The sequence below is a fragment of the Nannobrachium achirus genome, assembly GCF_963921795.1.
Source record: "Nannobrachium achirus genome assembly, chromosome: 8".
Lineage (NCBI taxonomy): Eukaryota > Metazoa > Chordata > Actinopteri > Myctophiformes > Myctophidae > Nannobrachium > Nannobrachium achirus.
The window spans coordinates 49,518,911-49,541,041 of NC_137817.1; the positions used below are offsets into that span (position 1 = coordinate 49,518,911).

Below are 22,131 nucleotides of genomic sequence, written 5' to 3' on the forward strand. Positions count from 1 at the left end.
TTTTTTTTATTTCGTTTTGTAGTTGTTAATCAAATCATCTGGGCCATGGCGCTCAGGTGGCATAGTGGTAAAGTTCCTGCCCACCACCACAGAGTTAACTTTTTTAAATTAATTTCATCACGAAGACAAAATAACCTAATCCTATTCGGTGACTTCGGAGAATGGGATTGGCCAACGTTTATGTAAACGAGAGCCAATCGCCTTGCTTACCTCTCTTGTTCATGCGGAAGAAGTGCATCGCTATTGGCCAGGATAGGAGGGTCATTAGCGAGACCGCGCCCAAGTGGAGGAAGGGGGCCGTGACCTGTAGCCAATCGGGATGGAGGGAAAGAGTTATATGAAATTAAAAGTCCATAATTATAAAATGTGAAATCTAATACGTCTATAGCAGTGGTTCTCAACCAATGGTCTGGGGACCACCATTTGTCCTTGAGGGGGTTCCAGGTGGTCCCAATCTAAATTATAGATAGCTGGTAACCAAATGGACCCTTATTACTCTCGAGAGTGTAAAATTAAACCAAATGGACCTGACGGGTCCATTTTACTCTCTCAAGAGTATTTCAAACATGCACAAGAAGTACATAGGGCCCGCACACCATCTTCAACTTGCCAAAAAAACTCTTTTTATTTAATGCAACGTTTCGGTCAAAGACCTTCTTCAGGCATCATTTAACTCTCAAGAGTTAAATGATTGTTAAACATCTGCATTACTTAATTTACAAGAAGTCTACACAATTAGAGAATGTAGAAGAACTGTCGGGTGAAAATCTTGTATGTCCAAAACAGTTCGTTTTGCAATTATCTTTTAGAAAATTATTTTAACTAGTGAAAACAGCCGATCTACAAGCGTTGTGTGCTTGTAGATCGGCTGTTTTCACTTCTTTTGTGCGACGGCCTTGTATGATTTGCAAAAGAACGTACAAATTTGGAGATACGAGATTTCCACCCGACAACGACGATATATTAGTGTTGTTGCTGCTCTTGTACCACCATTATTACTTGGCTTGGTGTGGGCTAGACAGTAGCCCCCCGCGGGCCGCAAATGGCCCGCGGGCCAACTATTGGGGAACCATGCTCTATAGCGTCGGGTCTATAGTCTCAGTGATTGATGTGTGTGTCAGCCAACCTGGAGGGAGAGGAGGAGGGTCTTCCATTCTTTGCTCCAGAGGTCTGAGAGGACAGCGGTGGCCGTCACAGAGAACACCAGAGTCACCACGATACCAATCTGATACACACAGAGGAACAACGTCACCACGGTACACTAGGGCATTCACCAAATATTCGAATATCAAAGTCACTATTCAACGTTGTTCACCGAAGTCAAATATTCGCTTATTTAATTTTTTTTCTTTAAAAAATCTATAGTTTATAAAGCTTGGCTAGATAGGATAGGAAGTCATAAGAATGAGTTGTCAATGACCCTGGTGGATGAATTTGTTAATGCTCTATACCAGGCGTTCTCAAAACCTTTTTAGGCCGAGACCCACAAAATAAACATATTTGAACTGGGGACCCCCACCCTGACAGCACTTGGAATTGTAGGTATTACATTTAATGTGAAAATAGCTGATCTACATGCTCACAACGCCTCGCAACGCGAGGCGTTGTGAGCATGTAGATCAGATTCGAATAATTCGAATACTAAAAAACACTATTCGTGAATGCCCTACGATACACACAGTAATACACCAATCTGACGATGAAAACACCCGATCTATACAGTACAAGCTCACAACACATTAGGATGGGACACATTGTGAGCTTGTAGATTTGCGATCACGTACAACACGTGTGTGTTTGTACCTTGTGGCTCCAGTGAAGGTACAGCCTCTGTCCCTCAGTCAGTAGATACACCGCCACAACCTGTACAATACATTTACATATTTATGTCAATTCAATACATCAGTTTCCTATGGCTGTAGCAGCCATTAACAAAGTTGGGTTTCTAGTGTCACAATCCTGAAGAGAAGAGAAGAGAAGAGAAGAGAAGAGAAGAGAAGAGAAGAGAAGAGAAGAGAAGTAAAAAAAACAGATGATCAACAGTTTCAACCTTTCAATCTACAATTTTATATCTGATACTTTTGTGTAACACTGTATGTAGTAAGTAGGGCATTAAGTTAAGAAGTTTCTGCCCGACACTTGTGTGTGTTAGTGTGTGCGTCTGTGCATGTGTGTGCGTGCATCCATGAGTGAGTGTGTGTGTTCTCACCAGCAGTAGGGCGATGTATGTGAAGAGAGCTGCAGCGAGCACCAGCAGCACCAGAGACCAGGGGAACCAGAAACCCAGAGTCCCAAAGTTAAACCTGCACCATAAACAACATGAAAAAAGATGATTACATTAGATATGAGTTTATAGCTACACAGTTATTGCATCGAACGAAACGTCAGTCTTCTCTTTGTACTAAGAGGCTTCAATTGTCCGAGCTGCTCCAGTGTCTTCTCTACATCAGAAAGACACAACAGTTTGTCTGCGCGCGTGTGTGTGCACGTGCGAGCGTGCATGCGTGCCACCCACCAGTCAAAGTCGATGTAGTCATTCTGAGCCTCGGTCCAGAAGTACAGGAACACAAAACTCAGGAAGAAGGTGAGGATCAGGAGGCCAAAACTGATGCACTCCACCTGAAACACACAAGCACACGCACCCACACACACCCCCACACACACGCACCCCACACACACCCACACACACACACACACACACACACACACACACACACACACACACACACACACACACACACACACACACACACACACACACACACACACACACACACACACACACACAAACCATGTATTTATGACCACACACAAAGGGGAGTATACAAGGTCACTCAGTACTCTATAAGTAGCAGTGTCTCCGCCATATGTGGCGGCTGCCAATTATAGCACAGACAGCACAATACTTCACCAGCGTTTTCGCCTCCTTTTTGGGCATCCCAAGTTGAAACCCTCTAAAAACCAGTCTGTGGGTATGTCCTAGGCTGCCAAATATAAAAACAAATAGTCTCTGAGATGGTATGTAGAAGTGGTTGGTATTTAATGACCTTGGTCCTCTAGGCTAGGGTCAAAGGTGCGGTCAAATCTCTAATACAGACACTTCTTCATCAACCACAACAACATCTGGTGTATTAGCTGTTAAAGATGGAATGATGTCTGGTTTTTCACAGAGATGAAACACACACACACACACACACACACGCGCGCGCACTCGCACGCACATGCACGCACGCACACACGCACGCACGCACGCACGCACACACACACGCACGCACACACACACAAATGTTGTACAAGCGTGGACCTGATGATACCTCAACACTATTATGCCAGTGCAGCAGACAGAGGCGTCCAAACAGTGGGGTGATCCAGTGTGACTGACTCTGTCTGCACATTTTTGACGCTATAGCTGACCGTGTAGAATAATATTGTTGCTGCTATTTTGCAGTGGTGGAAGAAGAAGTGCTGAGAGGTTTTCACTCGAGAAAAAGTATCCACAATGTAGAAATACGCTGTCACGGGTAAAAGTCTGGTAATCAGAGTGTACTCGAGTAAAAGCACAAAAGTATTGGCAACAAAACATACTTATAGTACGGTAGCTGACTTAGCTGATCTACAAGCTCAGGTGTGAGCTTGTAGATTTGCTCTTCTTAAAGGTCTCAAAAGTCTTTATCATGGTCCTTCAAGCGGTATAAAAAATAAAAAAAAGTTTGTCTGCGGGTGTCGCTGGATTTTGCCAGTCAATCATGGCCTCTGCTCCGCCCCAGGAGAAAGAGAGGGGAGGGGAGGGGAGTGGAGAGGAGAGGAAGGGCTGGGAGGAGAGGGGGCGGGATTAATGGACTGTGACATGAAAGATGGGGGGGGCAATCATTTCACTTTTCTGAGCATAATTATTCCGAAAACCCCAGACCACAGAAATTCAAAGTAAGTTTTTTGGGGAGTAATTAAGTTTAGGAAACCTAAAACAATACAAAATTATATTCTCTAAAAAAAAGTACAATATTTGCCTGTAAAAAGTATGGAAAATTGGAAATACTCAACACACAGTAACATAGACTCAAGTAAAAACACCTAAAAAAAATTGTACCCCACTTGAGTACATGTACTTGGTTACTCTCCATCACTGTTTATTGTGTTCCTGGTGTATGAAGCAGCTCCAGTACTGCCAGCAAGGGCGTCACAAGGGGTAGGAAAGTGGGACTGAGTTACCAGGGCCCAAGGTGGAGGGGCCCTAGTAACTTTAGCTATTGAAAAATAGCAGATATACAAGCTCACTGCTGCTGCTATTTTTTTGAAAAGTCGTGAAAATGTGTGCAAATATTTGAATATGTATTTTTTAAGCGAACATTTGTAACTCAAATTTTGCTTCTGGGGGTGTCCCTGGAACGAAATATTTTGAGATGGGGGCCTGTGGCCAAATACATATCATCTTCGGGGTCCTTGACATGAAAACGTTTGAGCACCACTGACATAGAAACATACGTTTCTTGCACACATTTTTCATGATTTCTCAAAAATAGCAGATCTACAAGCTCGCAGCGTGGCACTCGGTGCCGCGCTGTGAGCTTGTATATCTGCTATTTTTCAATAGTTAACATTCATGGGGGGCCCCGCAGTGAATCCTTGTACCCAGGGCCCAGAGTTTGGTGTGACGCCCCTGACTGCCAGGCCAGGCCCGCTCCACTGGAGTCAGCAGAAAGGCTCAGTTACAGACAGACAGACAGACAGACAGGCTGGGGAATCGATAAGCCAGCCCACTCTGCACTATCTGCAAACTTGAACGCCTCGTTTCATACAGTACTTCGTTGTGCGAACAGTGTCGGAATATAGCAGACGCATATTCTCACGACAAGCCGTGGATGTCCCATCTTGTGAGCTTGTAGGTCTGCTGTTTTTGGGCATGAATTATAGGCTTTATCTCCCAGACCTAACGCACCGTTTCACACAGTAGTAGTGTCGACAGAGAGAGAGAGAGAGAGAGAGAGAGAGAGAGAGAGACAGTAAAAGGAGTGTAAAATGAATGCAGTAATACTGAAGACATGTTTGTGTATCTGTAGTTTGTGTGCGTTCGTTGTGAAAATTAGGGCAGCAACTATCCATTACTTTTTTTAATTAAATGATAAGTGTGTTTTGGGATAACAATTAAAAATATATATTTATGAGAGATCTGTTGTTATAATCCACAAATCATTTTCTAACTTTATCGAAAAAACATTCCCAAAAATAGCAGATGTACAAGCTCGCAACGCTGCTGGCATGCAGTACAAGTGTGTGTGTGAGTGTGAGTGTGAGTGTGTGTGTGAGTGTGTGTGTGTGTGTGTGTGTGTGTGTGTGTGTGTGTGTGTGTGTGTGTGTGTGTGTGTGTGTGTGTGTGTACTGTGTGTGGCGCGGTGCGGTGCGTGTGTGAGTGTACAGTCCAGTACCTTGCTGCAGCAGCACTCGCCCGGCTGTGCTCTGGCTCGTTGATAGCGTCTCCATTGGCAACCGTAGAGGCCCGCCAGGCAGGACACAAACGGCTGGTGTTCATACCTGTCAATCAATCAATCAATCAATCAATCAATCAATCAATCAATCAAGTCTAACTTGAATGAACTATACTCATTCAGAATCAACTATTTTCATTGTTATCAATCAACAAATCTATATATGTAACCAATAACAGCCCTCAATAATAATTGATCTAAACATAATGCAGCTCATCAATGATCATCATGGTGCAGCAAATGGATCAATATTGTTTTCCTGATACGGTTGATTATCAATGATATATATTACCTTGTTAATAAATGTGTTTTAATTCACGAGGAAGACATTTTTTGCAACCAGTTGTAGGGTGGTATCTCTACACATTAAAAAAAATGTTTTTTTTTTGTTTTGTTTTTTTGCTTTATTTTGTGACCTACTGTTACCTCTGTATAGATTAAAATGCCATTCACACTATAACTATGAAAGTAGAAATCATCAAGTGGATGGCAGTGTTCACTCAGACTAAAATCACACCCAGTGTGAAGTGAGCTGTGCTATTTATGAGTTACTTTCATTAAGTGTCCCGTGAAGCTTGGCCAATGTGGGATGGGGTGGAACATACAGCCGTTTCACGTCTTCAGGCTTCACTGCTCTTTTCCTGAAAATGTCCTGCAAATGCATTTTTTTCCACGTTCTTTTTCCCCATGTTTTGCCTTTCTAATTTTTATTGAGAATGGAGCGTATTTTTGCAGAAACCCACAAATGGCAAGAAATCACTCCATTCCCATTGAAAAGCAGAATCCACCTTCATTGGTAGATTTGAACTTAGCGTAAAGGGCCACTTCTCCTCTGGGACAACCCGATCTTATTTTATTGTTGTTTGGGACACGATAAACACAATCATATGATGCAAAATGCATCACTGATGATGCAAAATGCATCACTAGTCATGCTGAACCACTAAAAGGTCTACAAACACAGATTGAACACAAAAAATAACTCTGGATTGTGTTGATCGTGTCCCAAACAACAATAAAATAAGATAGGGTTGTCCCAGAGGTGAAGTGGCCCTTTAACATAGCTGATCTACAAGCTAAATGTTCAATCTACTGTCTTGCCAATGGCAGGACGTGTGAAGTTTTGAAATGTCACATGTGTACGTACATACAGACGCAGAAGGCAAAGAAGCGCACCACTTTTGCATGGCTTAGCTAACAACCTTGATACCCCACCCCCAAGGACCCAACATTGAGAACCAATGGTCTAGTTAGTAGTCTCTACTGTACCTCTGCAGCAGCTGCCGCCGCACCACCTTTAACTTCCCCAGTTTCAGGCTGGTCACGGGGCGGGCGGGGGGGCAAACTACTCACCCACAGCCACACATCACAGAACAGAGAGACAGAGAGAGCGAGAGAGAGAGAGAGCAGAAAGTCTAAGACAAGATGACGGGGAAGGAGACGTTGGGACAAGATGGAGGGATGAAGAAAAGTGGAGGAGGGGAAGGGAAGGGGGGGGTTACGAAACAGATTGAGATGAAGGACAGAGGAAGGAGGGAAAGGATGAAAGCGAGGAGGGAAAGTGCGAGAGGCAGAGAGAGAGAGAGAGAGCAAAGACTGCTGACAGTTTCGGCACCTAAACAGATGGGAGAAGAGAGAGAGAGAGAGAAGGAGGGGGGGAGATATTTGTATGGATTTATACTGAATATAAAGGCATTCACCCCTCTAATAATAATAATAATAATAATAACCATATTTATATAGCACTTAGGACAGAAAAACAAGAATTTCACAAAGAAAATAAACTAAATGAAATGAAATAACCATGAGCAAAAGGTAATAAAACAAAGAAAATATTATTTATCAGGAATGGTTTCTGGAACAGTTCTTAAAACCTTTTTAGCTGCAGTACCCCCTTATACTGATTTCTGAAGCCAAGTGCCCCCTTCCCCTGATTACAGCATTTTAATGAACAAAAGCTCATCAAGAGTCCAGTTCCAATGCCAATGTCAATGTCAAAAATAAAACAGCATAATAGCAAATAAAAATTGCTTTCTATTCAAAAACAGTTGTACTAGTCAAGTTATTGATGGAATTTGGTTTCACAATTGGTTCACACAAAGACTATCAATATTTTGTCATTACCCATAACTAGGGCTGACCCAAAAAATACGAATATTCGAAGCTTCGTTCGAAGGCACGGTATTCGAATTTGAAAAATAAATTCGAATAATCGGCCGCGGCCGTTTGTCCTTTGGGGGGGCCGCGTGCCTTAGCTTGCATGCGCCTCGCTCCACTCTAGCGTGATAGCGTCACCCCCTTCTCACACACGTGTTAACATTAATAACAAGCCAACAGCAAAAAGAGCATGCATGAAGCCATCAGAATGGTCGATGATGAAGAAAAAAAAGAAAAGACAGCGCGCTGTCACATATACACCGACATGCGTTTGGCACCGAAATGTGTGACACCAATGTCTGAGTAACATCACCCAATGCAACTATGCGATGCAGTCACACATTTCGTTATCAAACCATTGTCGGTGTAACATGATCCATGCATGCGTTTGCCGTCTTCCACTCGCTGACAGACACACAACTCAACGCAAGGAAACAAACAGCGAAAATTGGATTTTACAAAACGGACCCCGTCAGCGTCCATCCCGTTTTAAAGAGGAAAAAAGAGCTTAAAACCCAACTTGCTAGGGTTACGTTGTCGTGGTGTTGATGAAGTTTATATCGGATCTGCTGCAAGCTCAATAGTCGCGCCCGCATAGAGTAGGCTACGTTGTCTGAGCCTGACCATCAGCTTTCGGTTGATGAGTGTGGAACTTTAATTCAGACACAGTGCAGTGCAATTATTTACTATAAAATCTACTATTACATTAGCGTGTACAACACCTTGGGACTTGGGAGTTAATCTGTTTGTTATATAGGGCTCGAGTCGCGCTGCAGTGTTTGCTGTTGCAGCCGCGCTTTGTTACATTACTGACGTGATGTGATTATGTCAATCCTACTTGTCCTGCAAAAACACCTTTCTTTAATGTAGAAAACATTCGTATCTTCTTCTTCCTCGTTGTATTGTTGTACTATTTAATGAAAATAAGGAGCATTATTATGAGGAAAAAACTGGTGTGTTTTCCCTTTTAAAATTGTGTAAATCGTGCATTTTTAAACACATTTCCTTAACGGTTATCACTTATGTAACCGATAAACTTTTGCTCCCCCCCCCCCCGGTCGCCGTCATCGAAGCTTCGAAGTTCGAAAGAAAGCTTCGATTAAGCTTCGATTATGAAAAAAGTAATCGAAGGTCAGCCCTACCCATAACAGTAAAATATATATCCCCATTTACTCCTGTACCCCCTGGAGTACCCCTGCGTACTCCCTAGGGGTACACTACATATACCCCCATCTGAGAAACACTTATTTAAAAGATGGGAATCAGTGAGGCGAATTGTCTCCGAGCATTCCAGAGCCTAGGAGCTCGGACGGCTCCATATATGTAAACAGATCGCTCCCGGTCGCGGACACGATAGTCTTTTCTTTCACCCGGAAAAGAGAACCTATAACCGCGATCATCCGTGCTTTTGTTATGGTCCGTGGAAAATGTCTTGTTTTGACCAGGAACGCAATCTGTGAGAAGATTACGAGATACATGACTTTTTGTGAATTTCCTAACATTAATGTGGACGGAAAGGCGGTTTTACGGATGGTGTCATCTCCCAATGGAGTCTTTGCATCACTCTGGGAGACCGGCTACTACAATAAAACAATGATTGATGCGTTTTGGCGTGATTGGCGGCCAAGTGTTGGATATCAAATGACGCATATTGGTGTGAACGGCGGCCAATGTGTTGTTAACGGTAATTTCCTCTGTGTGTGTGCCACAGACTGTAAGAAAATATGGATAAAAAGAAACCGCAACAGACCCGTTTTGAAGCCACTTTTTCGGCGAATTCAAATCCACCATCTTGGAGACTTTAAACTAGCGACTGAAAACTAGGCCTGGGCGATATTGCTTTTTTTAATATCGGTTTGATATTAAAAATAATATCGCGGTATTCGATATTATCGTCTATTAAAAAAATATTATTTTTTATTATTATATATATTTTTTAAGTGTAGTTCTTTTTTACACCACTAGAGGGGGCAGCGGTCCACTGCAAAACACACAGGAGATGAAAAATGCTGCGTGCGAGCCCTTGAAACGGTCACCAGCACTTTCGCCTATAACATATTCGCCTACACGCATTTGGTCCTTTCGCCTGGCATTTTCGCCTTGGAGGAGAGTCTTTTCACCTACCTGTCTGAGCCATTTCGCCTACCCTCAATTCTGCTGTCAGACTGTCCATGTTTGCATATTATCTCTTTGTCATTTAAATATTATAGTGACTGTGACAGTGGTGTCAAGTGAATCTAACAGTTTATTTGACATTTATTATTTACATCACATTTTATTCCTAAAAAATGGCAAAATAGTTTTTTATGCCTGTTGACAGGCAAGGTTGATTCTATAGGCTATTTAGGTGTAGCATATATCTTATATAGACCTATATAGGCTAATAGCCTACATATATATTTTGTATAGCCTAATGTTAAAACAATATAGGCCTACAATACTGTTCATTTTACAACACTGTTCAATACTGCACCAAAGAATGTATAGTATCGGGACATGGATTAATTAATTATTTGGGCGCACCTGATTCCAATAGCTCTGTATTTATGTGATTACTATGGAGTGCAGATAGCCTGGTGTAGGTTTGACATGTAACACCACTGTCACAGTCACTATAATATTTAAATGACAAAGAGATAATATGAAAACATGGACAGTCTGACAGCAGAATTGAGGGTAGGCGAAATGGCTCAGACAGGTAGGTGAAAAGACTCTCCTCCAAGGCGAAAATGCCAGGCGAAAGGACCAAATGCGTGTAGGCGAATATGTTATAGGCGAATATGCCTGACACCCTTGAAACAATACATTATTACGGGGTTTCAAAGAAGGCTGGGAGTTGTTTTTAGCAGTTTTGCTAACTTAGCGACAGAACTAGTTCAACAGAACATGATAGAAACTATATCAGGAGACAATTAGGAGTCAATGCAAACCAAATGGACTTGTAAGGGTCCATTTGGTTCCATTTGTTATTATGGAGCCGACAGAACTAATTCAACTATGATTGGGATTATATAATCAGGAGGAGTCACGCAGGACTCTGCAAGAGCCATCGTTCCATTTATACACTCTCAGAGTTACGGGGGTCCTTGAAATTTTACATTTGGAGAACCACTGCTACAGTGGACTGTGGACTCATAATGTGCGTGGCACATTGGTAGCAAATCAAACCTGGATATTGACATCTCTCGCCATGGACACATATCATCTGTCCATATACACTACGGATATATTGATGTCCCCTGGATTATATATTATTCATGCCATATGATATGGTCAACCATTTCCATCGGAACATTATGACTTCTTCAGACCTGATACAGAGACTGCCCACAATAAGAAAGTAAGTGTATGCGGTGTGCTTTGCTTTACTTAACAGCGTCAGGGCACAACGTCACCCGGCCGCTCCCCAATGATAAAGCGTGTCTCCTCACATGTGTAGAAGAGGGTCTTGTTTAAAATATAACTGAAATAGACACATCAAATTATATCAAATTTAAATATACAGTGCTTAACAAAAAAGTAATTGGGCGTTTGTTTTGAAAAAAAAAAAAAAAAAAAAACGATATTTACGGTATTAATTTTTAATATCGATATTGTCATTTGATACCGCGATATACGATAAAACCGGTATATCGCCCAGGGCTACTGAAAACATAAAAATATTTTTGAAAATGTTAACTATAAGGTAATAAAAATTAAGCGTAAAGTCTGGCCAAAACCATCATTCACTTGAATGCAATGAACATGCTTCTGCAGTCAGCAGGAGGGGAAATGGCGACATCTGCTGGGCCACGGATTAGAAATGCATGCTGATAGTGACTTCCTATCTGGCCTCAAATCCAGCGGAGCATCCTTGCCGCCTGGTGTACGTGTGTGCGTGTATACTATATGTGTGAACACGTGTGTGTGTGTTTCACTGGAGCTCTGTTTGTACTGACCCAGTTAGACCAGCCCAAGAGACACGTCCATGCGTTCTATTTATGTACGTGTGTCCATTCTAATCCATCATTCCGTCCAGACCCGTCTCATTAAGGGTGACCACTGAACTCTCTGGCGTCCCTTACGCAAAAAGAAGTTTTTCCAGGGGAAGAATTCAGAGTGAATAATGAGCCAAGTGTCCTCGTGTTATAGGAGTAATCCAATCCAAATAATGAGCCAAGTGTCCGCGTGTTAGGAGGAGTAATCCAATCACGTTCCAAACAAGGCAGACAGCAGTGCTTGAGCACTGTGAGGAGCGCCAAGGCACACAGACACTCAGAGTCGCACATCGATAGGGGATGCATGGAATCAGTGGGAATAATCCATTTCCAAATTGCATATAGTCGCTGTCGAAACCCACTTATCTCTCCATATTTAAACTTCTTTTTAGTTTTTTCATAAATGAACATAGTACTAAAACGTCGACATTAAATGTATCTGTGCGTATTGCAGTCTCCAATAGGGGTAAAAAAAAAGTTTTCCAATACCGATCGATGGACAGAAGCCAACAATTGTGAAACTGAAGATTTTGAAACGAATTATTTTCATGCCAAAATTAAACCCGCCACAGCATGATTCAGCATTCCCACTAAACGCTGTGCAGAAGAGCCATATTGACAGGGTGATATAGCCAATGTCATTAAAGTATAATAAGTTGGCCTAACCCTTTGTCTCTAGTGGCCATTAGCAGCTGTACTGTATTAGAGCTAAGGAGGTCTTTAAGTAAGTAAGTAGCCTTGGGAACCAACGGCTCCAGAGCCATGAGGCCCATAGGTCAGAGTCTATCTCCTGTTTCTGTAGGTAGCTTGATGTACAACTGTACTGTAATACAAGAAAAGGGGCTGTGAATCAAATAGACTACAATATTATCATTATCAATCAATCAATGTATGGTTTTCATTACAAAGATGATCACAACAGGTGGGCCTGGCTATTTCGGATACTTAAAGGATTAATTCTCAAAGAAGCACAGTAGACATGCATTACAGGCACAAATGCAAACACCATGACATACGGTAGTAGAGACAATGGGGCTTGTACTGAAAATGTCTAGTTCTATACGTGGCTGTGTGGGTCTGTCTGTCTGTCTGTCTGTGTGTCTGTGTGTATGTAGCCTGAACTTCCTAAACTTCGGCACGCTACTAGTCCCACAGTTTTGCCACCACACACTCGCGCCATATGTCAAATCGACCGGCTTACTCGGGAATGGTGGGCTAGTAACTTGCTAAGAGAAAGGTTCAATAGTTTAATTGATATTAATTTATTAGTGAATTAATTTTTCCCATTGACTTATAATGGGAATCGCAAAAACTCACATTCAATTATTTGTCTCTCGCAAACCATAGGGGCTACAGTTTCAAGACTTGGAGAGGAGGTTCATAATGATTTCAAGGATTAAATAAAAAATAATTGTGTCATTTGGCCTCATGGTGGCGCTATAACAGCCCAGTTTACGTTTTGGCCTATAACTGTTGAACCGTAGGTCGGAAAATTAAAATTATTTTTACCCTGGATTCCCTGGGTCAAGACGCATCTCCCGATATAGGCCACGCCCATTTGCGCCAGGATAGATTTTCCGCCATTTTGAATTTTCTCCAAAACACACTTTTTGTTCCTTTTCCTACATATTTTCTTCAAATGTCTTAAAAACCGGTACACATGATCTATGAACCTATGCAATGAACATACTCAAGGGATATTGCGATAGTCCATTCCGTTCGTTCGTAACGGGCTTCCAAAGTTAGCGGGAGGGGCCCGTTTTGCAAACAATAGCCATAAATCACAAACAAAAGGTCCAGTCAACACTGAATTTCAACCACAGGTCGGGGGTGGCATACTCAACGAATCCCCAAAAGCATTTCCACTCTGCCTCATGGTGGCGCTATAACGGCCTACTTGTCTCGTAACTCTTGAACCGTAGGTCGAAAAATTAAAATTATTTTTTCCCTGGATTCCTTGGGTCAAGACGCATCTCCCCATATAGGCCACGCCCATTTGCGTCAGGATAGATTTTCCGCCATCTTGAATTTTCTCCAAAACACACTTTTTGCTCCTTTTCCTACATATTTTCGTCAAATGTCACAAAAATCGGTACACATGATCCTGGGTGACCAGAGAGGTGCCGTTGAGTCTAGACTGCCCTGAGCATCAACTGCAATACACACACACACACACACACACACACACACACACACACACACACACACACACAGCTCCACTTCACACGGGTGTGATTTTTTATAGTAGTTCAAACATAAAGTAAAATCTCTCTCAAATGATGGGAGGCATATAATGTTTTTGAAGACTCATTTTGTTTGTGTAGCCTATACTGAGGTGTTGTTGAGGGGGCGTGAATTGCCCACTTGCCCACCCCAGTCATCTTTTGTTAAGCAACAAACGATTAATCACTGAATGCGGCTCTAAACAGAAGTGTGCATATTTTCACAATAGAACCATGTTATGCAAAATGTTATGCCTCAACTCTTAGTGCTCTTCAGGGTGGGGGGTCCCCAGTTAAAATATGATTATTTTGGGGGTCATGGACTGAAAAGGTCTCATAGAGCATCGAAATCTGGCGTAATTTACGCATCCCACCTGGGTTGTGTTATTTTATATTGCGTCAAATAAGAACTGCTGTGTTCCAAAAATAAACAGAAATATCCTCCTCCAGCTCAAGTCAGGAACATGATCTTTCACTTTCTCTGAATTTTGATCCCAGGATTTTGTTGCCCATTTTTCAACCGGTGCCAATTGCCTAAGCTGTAATCCTGAGCGCTAGTACTCTCCCTCTGCCAACCTGGGGAGAGCCCCGAACTGAGCTCATGATTCCTTCAATGCATGAGGGGGGATCAGGCCACCTCTTATAACCTGACAAGAGGGGGGGGGGGGAGCACGGTGAAGGAGCACGTTATTCCAACCAGTTCCTTTCCCCTCCATCAGGCTGGCCAGGGGGAGGCCATATAGAGACCAAGATTACTGCATGTTTTTTGTGAGGGTACCTACCCTAGGAGACACGGGGAGAACATGCAAACTCCATAATGTCCTACCTGATCCTACTACAGCGTAACACAAAAGCAGATCCACAAGCTTGAAAATGCAGCGCAAAGTTTGTAGATCTGCTACTTTAGCTATGAATTTGAATTTGAAAGTAACAGTTTTGGACATATGAGATTTCCACCCGACAGAGACGATAATGTTTCTTACCGGAAAGGACCTGCCCTGAGGAGGCTATCATCCTTTGTGCGTGCGTGCGTGCGTGCGTGCGTGCGTGCGTGCGGCTCAGCAGATGGTTAATACAGTGTTGAAGTTATGTAATATTCTCAGGTGGCCCTGCGGCCGTACCAACACACCTCCATATCCATATGTAACGTGTGTTACAGCTACAGCTGCTATAATAGAGCAGTGGTTCTCAACCTCTGGGTCGGGACCCCCAGGGGGGTCCACAAAAGATTTTTGGGTGTCCCCAGATGATTAACTTAATGTGCAACATTGTTTTCTCTCTCAACAGTAAACAAACCAACATAAAGTTTAAATGTATAGAGGGTATCTGCACATTTCTAAACTAACAATTTAAGAACTTTTTAATACCTCTAAAATGACAAGTGGTCAAAATTTTAGAGGCAGAAATTGGGAAAATAGAAAATCTACATGCGAGGCGTTCGTGAGCATGGAGATCTGCTATTTTCACAATAGAACCGTCAACCGTGTTATACAAAATGTAATGCCTCAACTCTTAGTGCGCATCAGGGTGGGAGGGGGGGTCCCCAGTTCAAATATGATTCATAATAAACTCCCTGTTGCACTAAGAATGGCAGACTCGCTCCCTATAGCTTCTGCCGTGACTCACCTCTTCACTACACCTTAGCCCATGCTAAATGCCTAAACGGTAAACTGTAAACTGATTATTTTGGGGGTCATGGCCTGAAAAGGTTGAGAACCACTGTTATAGAGGCTCCATTCAAGTCAAGGACAATAACATGTTAAATTCAGCAGAGTTCAGCACTGCAGCAGGTGTTCAGCAGTGAAAACACAGCACGCACGCACGCACGCACGCACGCACGCACACACGCACACACGCGCACACACACACACACACACACACACACACACTTCACTGCAGTGAAAACAACACATTCACAATGACTGGACCAGTGGTGTAAAGTAACTAACTACATTTACTCAAGTACCGTACTTACTGTAAGTACAATTTTGAGGTATTTGTACTTTACTTGAGTATTTCCAATCTCCAACACTTTTACTCGAAATATTGTACTTTTTACTCCACTAGATTTATTTGAAAACGTTAGTTACAAGTTAGTTTGTAGAAGTTACAAAACATACAGTATATTAACCATTTCAGCCCTACAGTATATACCTTTCAGCCATTTGAAAATAGACAATCTATTTTCAAATCTGTTTATACATTTGAAAACTTGTGAAATGGGACATTCTGCATAATGAGTACTTTCTACTTTTGTACAAAGTACATTTTGATACCAATACTTTTGTACTTTAAGGGTGCCCACACACCAAAATACCTAGAGTGGAATCCGCCAATACATTTCAATGAGAATGGAGCGTTTTTTGGATTTCTGCAAAAAACGCTACATTCTCATTGAAATGCATTGGCGGATTCCACTCTAGGTATTTTGGTGTGAGGGCACCCTTACTCAAGTAACATTTTAACTGAGTATTTCTACATTGCAGTATTGATACTTTTACTTAAAGGACTGGCGACACCGGCCGAAAATTAACATTATGATACAGTAGGTCACGTGGTGTTTCTTCAAACAGTCTGAGAAGGAGGCGGGGCCGTATCAGTTAGTAGTGAATGTATACTTCGTCCGTCGTGCGGTGCCGCGCAATGCATACTTCGTCCGTCGTGCGGTGCCGCGCACAACCTTGTTGTTAGCGTGTAGCGTGGCTAGCGCTGCACCGCACGGCTATTTGCGAGAGCTATTGTGTGTGTACACACACACACACACACACAGGCTACACACACAGAGTGTATGAGCCACGGACCTCAGTCCTCCGAGACAGCAGGACATATGTCTGCTAAAAGGGCTCAAGGAGAAGGAGATCGCTGGACGCTCGTTCTCCATCTTTCCCAGTGGGATCCATAATCACGCGTCCCGGCCAGGTCCTCCAGTCAGGTTTAGCGGAAGACACAGCAGGGTATGGCCGACAAAACCGTCCCTTAGACGGGGAGAAGCGTGTTGACCCTCGTAACGAATCTCTGACACCTTTTTTGGAAGAAGACATGTACTTTTTTACCATTTTATAGCGAATGGTGTATAATTTTTACCCCTAGAACTGATAGTTTTAAAGTTGGTTTAGAAAGTCGGAAACACGCCTCGGACAGCTTTTTTTGGGGCAGTTTCAAAAGATAATGATATGGATACTCGACTCCGCGAGTCTCCGCCCCTCCCCCCATATTAGCCCAATCAAATTAATGTATTGCCGTTACTGTACAGAAAGTACTACTTTCAGTACAGTAACTACAATAAATTAATTTGATTGGGTAATTTAACATGGGGGTACATGACATCATTAAAAAAATTGGCTAATTTGATAGCCATAATTAGCTGTTTTGGCCGTGTCACGCCCCCTTTAAGAAAGAAATGTGAGTAGCCTAGTTTTTCCACCACTGGACTGGTGTGTGTGCAGGGCCGGACTTACCATTGGGCAAGGGTGGGCACGTGCCCAGGGGCCTCAGGGGGGTGGGGGGCCTCCAAAAAAAAAAAAAAAAAAAAACTTTTTTTTTTTTCAAAAAATATTTTTTGGACCCCAAAAAATGCCTAAACGGATTTCCATTCGGATTTTTTTGTTTGAAAGCTGTGAACAGTGTGCACACATGTGGTGCATGATCTATATGGGCGTGCATGATCCGTGCACTATGAATTACATGGAAGTCTATGGAGAGGGAGGCGGTGTGGAACTTGGAAGACATGAATGAAAAGACCCTGAATGAGTTAATGATGAAATTTTAAAGTATTGCTATCCAAATAAAGTGATATTTGTGTTTAGTTACTGTACATTTTGTTTTATTATGGTAATAACATTGAGAGCTTCTGCTCTGATCGCCGCACTGCATGTAGTTGCTCTGAAAGCTTAGTGCAGTCTAAAGCCCGCCCACTCTATGTAGCCGGTACTTCGTGTGCGCGGTACGTGTGCGGCACTTCGCGCGCGCACAAGGGCCTCTTTATTTCCCCTTGCCCAGGGGCCTCATGTCATATAAATCCGGCACTGTGTGTGTGGACAGAATGGACGCAAGTTAACAAACACACACCCTAACCCTCACCCTTGTTTAAAGGACTGTCAGAAATAGCCTGGTGACCAGTGGTGAAAGTGAGCCGGAACGGCCGGAACCCCCGTTCCGTTAAAACATTTGGGGACGGAACGGCGTTCCGTTAAGAAAAGGAGAAGCCAGCTGTCAAAATCCCATGTTAAATAACCTCCCACAAACGCACGTCCAGGAAGAAAACAATAGCCTATACCAAAGTCAGATTAACATACAGTAGGCTACAAAAGTGTTACTAGTTAGGCTATATTTTCTGATAAAGTGCTTCTAAATTATTCCCGTGGGTTTGTGTAGGTCAGTGTGATCCATTCTGTTCGCGTTTCAGTGTTTGTTTGACACGGAGCGAATAGAGGTGGGACGTTCGCGAACGAGTCGAGTCTTTTGAACGGCTCTTTGAAATGAACGATATGATTCGGTTCACAGTAGGGAGCCGTTCCTTTCTAATGAACAGTGGCCGTCTTTTGAACGGCTCTTTGAAAGGAACGGATCCCAGAGATCCGGCTCACTTCAAAGAGCCATAAATCCCATCTCTAGGAGGACTCGTTGCGTCTGTGCCTGCATGGATGCTATTCTGCATGTGTAGTGGAGTAGAATTAAAAGTATTGGAAATACTCCAGTAAAGTAGGCTAGGCTATACTTAAAACCTGTACTTAAATACACTACTTTAGTAAATGTACTTAGTTTACTTTAGATAACTGGTTATAATAATATTAATAATAATATGTGTAATAATATAATAAATATAATAATAATATATAGATTCTTACCCTTCTGTATGGAACAATGAACAATATGAACAATATGAAGAGGCTTATTATAGATATTTCATTTAGGATTTCAATCATGTTTCATGTTACAGTAAGTGTAATGCCGTTGCCTAATTCAGGTGTAGGACCTGTAGTGTTTTTATTGTGTGTAGGCCTATAACTGTTCCAAAATGCAGTTTTCTATGCATTTCAGGGGTTTTGGGGGGTTAGAGCCTCCCAATTTTTTTCGGCCGCGCAGCTTCGCCGCGCGGCCAATTTATGACAGTTCCGGCAAGAATTTCAAACCACTTTCACCCCTGCTGGTGACCCATTTTCAGGCCCTGAACCTTAGTTTAACGATCTCTTTTAATGTGTCACACATCTACAGTTACAGTTAGGGCTTTTGCCCCACAGTCAGGAGAAAAGACAGATCCAACTAAACAGAGAAATATCAAATGACGCCACGCTACAGAAACCAGGAAGTTGGTTTTCTATTATGTTTCTGTTTAGAAATGATACACCAGAGAGGTTCTCAATGTGGGGCCCGGGGACCCCCAGTGGTCCTTAAGGGGCTTCTAGGGGGTCCCCACTCCCAGCAATAAGAGTTGATAGTTATGAACCAAATTGGACTCCCATTTTTTAAAGGACAACTTTGTTTTTTTACAACAAGGGTTCATATTTTAGGTTGTAATTAGAGAAAAGAAAAAGTGAGTGTTAAAATATTTGCATTTGCTTCGTTCTATTGTTTTATTGCGTTTACCGTGCTAAAATTTGGGGCATGCGTACGCATGGGGGCATGCGTACAAGTGGCTAAATATGTCTTTTTAGACACAATAAGCCAGTAGTTTCTTTAATGCTATTTACAGTAACACTTCTAGCCCCCATAAGTCACATCCAACCATGAAAGGTTGCGTTGTATCTTGGGAATGGGCTTAAGGGGATTCCAGACGGTACGCGGTCACCGCCTGCTAGTAATTCATTTTCAATGAGAGGCGGGCGGCTATTTCGTCCGCGCAGCGAAGTTTAGAGGCGGCGAGGCGAGCGGGCGCTGTCCCGTGAAAATCCCCGCGAGCGTGCTCGTTTGTGCATGCGTACGCGGGCGGTGAGAGATGGATTGTGTTCATCTTTGTGAAATACCGCGCAGCGTTTACTCAAAGAGCGAGTGTGTTTGTGTATCACCGCGGCGCGGTCCTCGCAGATCCAAGCGGGAGCCCCGGCGGCAACCGCTGTCCGTCTGTAGAGCGCCTTATTCTGTGTAAAATGACATATTTAGCCACTTGTACGCATGCCCCAAACCACTGAAATAAGAATCTCTAAAACAATAGAAAGAAGTAAATGAAATAAATTTAACACTCATCTTTTATATTCTTTAAATGCAATCTAAAATATGAACTCTTGTTGTAAAAAACTAAAGTTGTCCTTTAACTAATAGGGCTTAATAAGTAATAAGTAATTACTTTTTTTTCTCTGAAATGATGCCTCTGTTTGCCAGGCAGCCACGGTTGCTAAGAGATGATTCAGAAGTCCACTTCCTGTCAGCTCCGTGTTGACATCATGTCACGTCAGCTCTGGTCAGCTGTGGTCACGCCCCTCATCAGTCATCAGACCCTGGCTATTGACTGACAGGTGTGTGTGGGAGGGGGGGACGGACGGACCAGAGGCATTAGTTACTTTGCAGCTCTTTTCTTTTCTTTCCACTCTATTTAGTTGACCCTTTTATCATAACCTTTATTTAAATCTCAGAAATACCATGTCGACTAAGGCAGTGATTCTCAACCTGCTGGTGGGCCTTGAGGGAACTGCACGTGGACCCCCCCAAATAATTGGAAATATGCTAAGATTTTGTTTGTCATTGAAAAAAAAGGTTAATTTATTTAAAACCTTGAAAAATGTTTCTTTGTGATAAATAGCATCTTAAAGTATGTTGATCCATGACGGGAAACAATATCAATTGATTATTCAAATTTGCATGCTCTGAAAATCCTGCCATAAAGAGACCATGGGGTCCTCAGCTAAAGTAGATATAGCATCACAATGATTTTATCCACTTTATCCATTAATATGTTGTTGGCTATTCAAAAATCGCACCTGATGGTATCAAAAACGACACATGTGCATATCTCCTTATATGGGCCGTTCTGCCGTGCTATCATCAGCTGTGGTGATGTCGGTCTCTGCGTACTTTCTATGACTTTCTTAGTCTCGTACTGTACTACGGACATAGGGACACGGACATAGGGACGGACACACTAGGCCAGACGAGCGGTTAGCACCACTCAAAAATAGCAGATTTGAAAAATATCTAAAAGGTTTGGGGGAGTTTGAATGATTCAGATTTATTTTTTAACACACATCTCGTCTGGGGGTCCTATGGCACAACATATATCTCCTATGGGGGCAAAACATACATCAACATGGGGGGCCTGGACATGAAAAAAGTATGAGAACTTGTCTACAAGCACATGGCTGACGGCAGCCTGGAAGCTGGAGTGGGGAGTCTGTCGGGCCCTCACGTATCTACCTCTACATCCAGGACCCTGGAGATGGCATGGATTAAAGACGATCTACCACGCCGGCAATGGACTCATAGGGCAGACAGTCAGAGAGCGCCGCATTGCGATTTGCTGCAAGCCGGAACCAACTGCAGAACACATAATCACCACCTGTCGCCGGTGTTCAGACCAGCCTCGAAGTCCAGCCTCTTCCAAGTGGGACCAGAGACAAGGGCGAGACTGCACTGCAATTACGGCACCGAGTTCTACATGTGAGGATGATGCCCGATAAGAAAGGGACACTTTACTCTGACCTTAAGTCGCTCTGGATAAGAATGTCTTCTAAATGCCTAAATTATAAATTGTAATAACCAGTGCAGAATGTAATCTACAAAAGACAGGAACAAACAGACCAGCCTTCCAGTCCCCCCCTCCCCCAACATGCTCTCTGATTTTGCCCTTTCCTGTTCTTCTTTACTTTGTTGTTGTTACTTTGTTGGCTTGACATTTTTATTTTCTTTATCATTTTCTTGTGGCCCCTCCCTTCCTTTGATTTAACTGAAGAGGTGCTTGGCGTGCCTTCATCACATGGAACAGTAATGTCAGTGCCACCGCGGGAAGTGACAGAACGACTCGTCCTCTCACAGCGTGATTGGAAGTGAAATGAAACGTGTGTCTGCAGCTCTCCCTGAAATGAAATCAACCCAGCCTGGCTTCCCAAGGATGCTGCGTCTGCTTTAGGGCTGTCACCAGTGATGTAAAGTAACTAAGTAGATTTACTTGAGTACTGTACTTACAATTTTGAGGTATTTGTACTTTACTTGAGTATTTCCAATTTCCAATTTCCTTTTACTTCTACTCCACTACATCTCGGATCCATATATTGTACTTTTACTCCACTACATTTATTTGAAAACTTTTGTTACTAGTTACTTTGCAGATATAAATTATAATATTATAAAACATACATGAAC

At 42.7% G+C, this 22,131-nt stretch overlaps 1 protein-coding gene across 1 annotated transcript in view; it reads right to left on the reverse strand.

Annotated features, from left to right (window-relative positions):
* gdpd4a (glycerophosphodiester phosphodiesterase domain containing 4a) overlaps positions 1-22,131 on the reverse strand; it is a gene marked incomplete at both ends in the record, with an annotated part of 60,904 nt that overhangs the window by 19,658 nt on the left and 19,115 nt on the right. Inside the window, 7 exons of the mRNA XM_080731100.1 lie at positions 211-304; positions 1,127-1,225; positions 1,804-1,863; positions 2,210-2,303; positions 2,516-2,619; positions 5,424-5,529; positions 6,753-6,828. Coding sequence (XP_080587226.1) covers positions 211-304; positions 1,127-1,225; positions 1,804-1,863; positions 2,210-2,303; positions 2,516-2,619; positions 5,424-5,529; positions 6,753-6,828 — 633 coding nt within the window. The remainder of the gene's footprint in view (positions 1-210; positions 305-1,126; positions 1,226-1,803; positions 1,864-2,209; positions 2,304-2,515; positions 2,620-5,423; positions 5,530-6,752; positions 6,829-22,131) is intronic.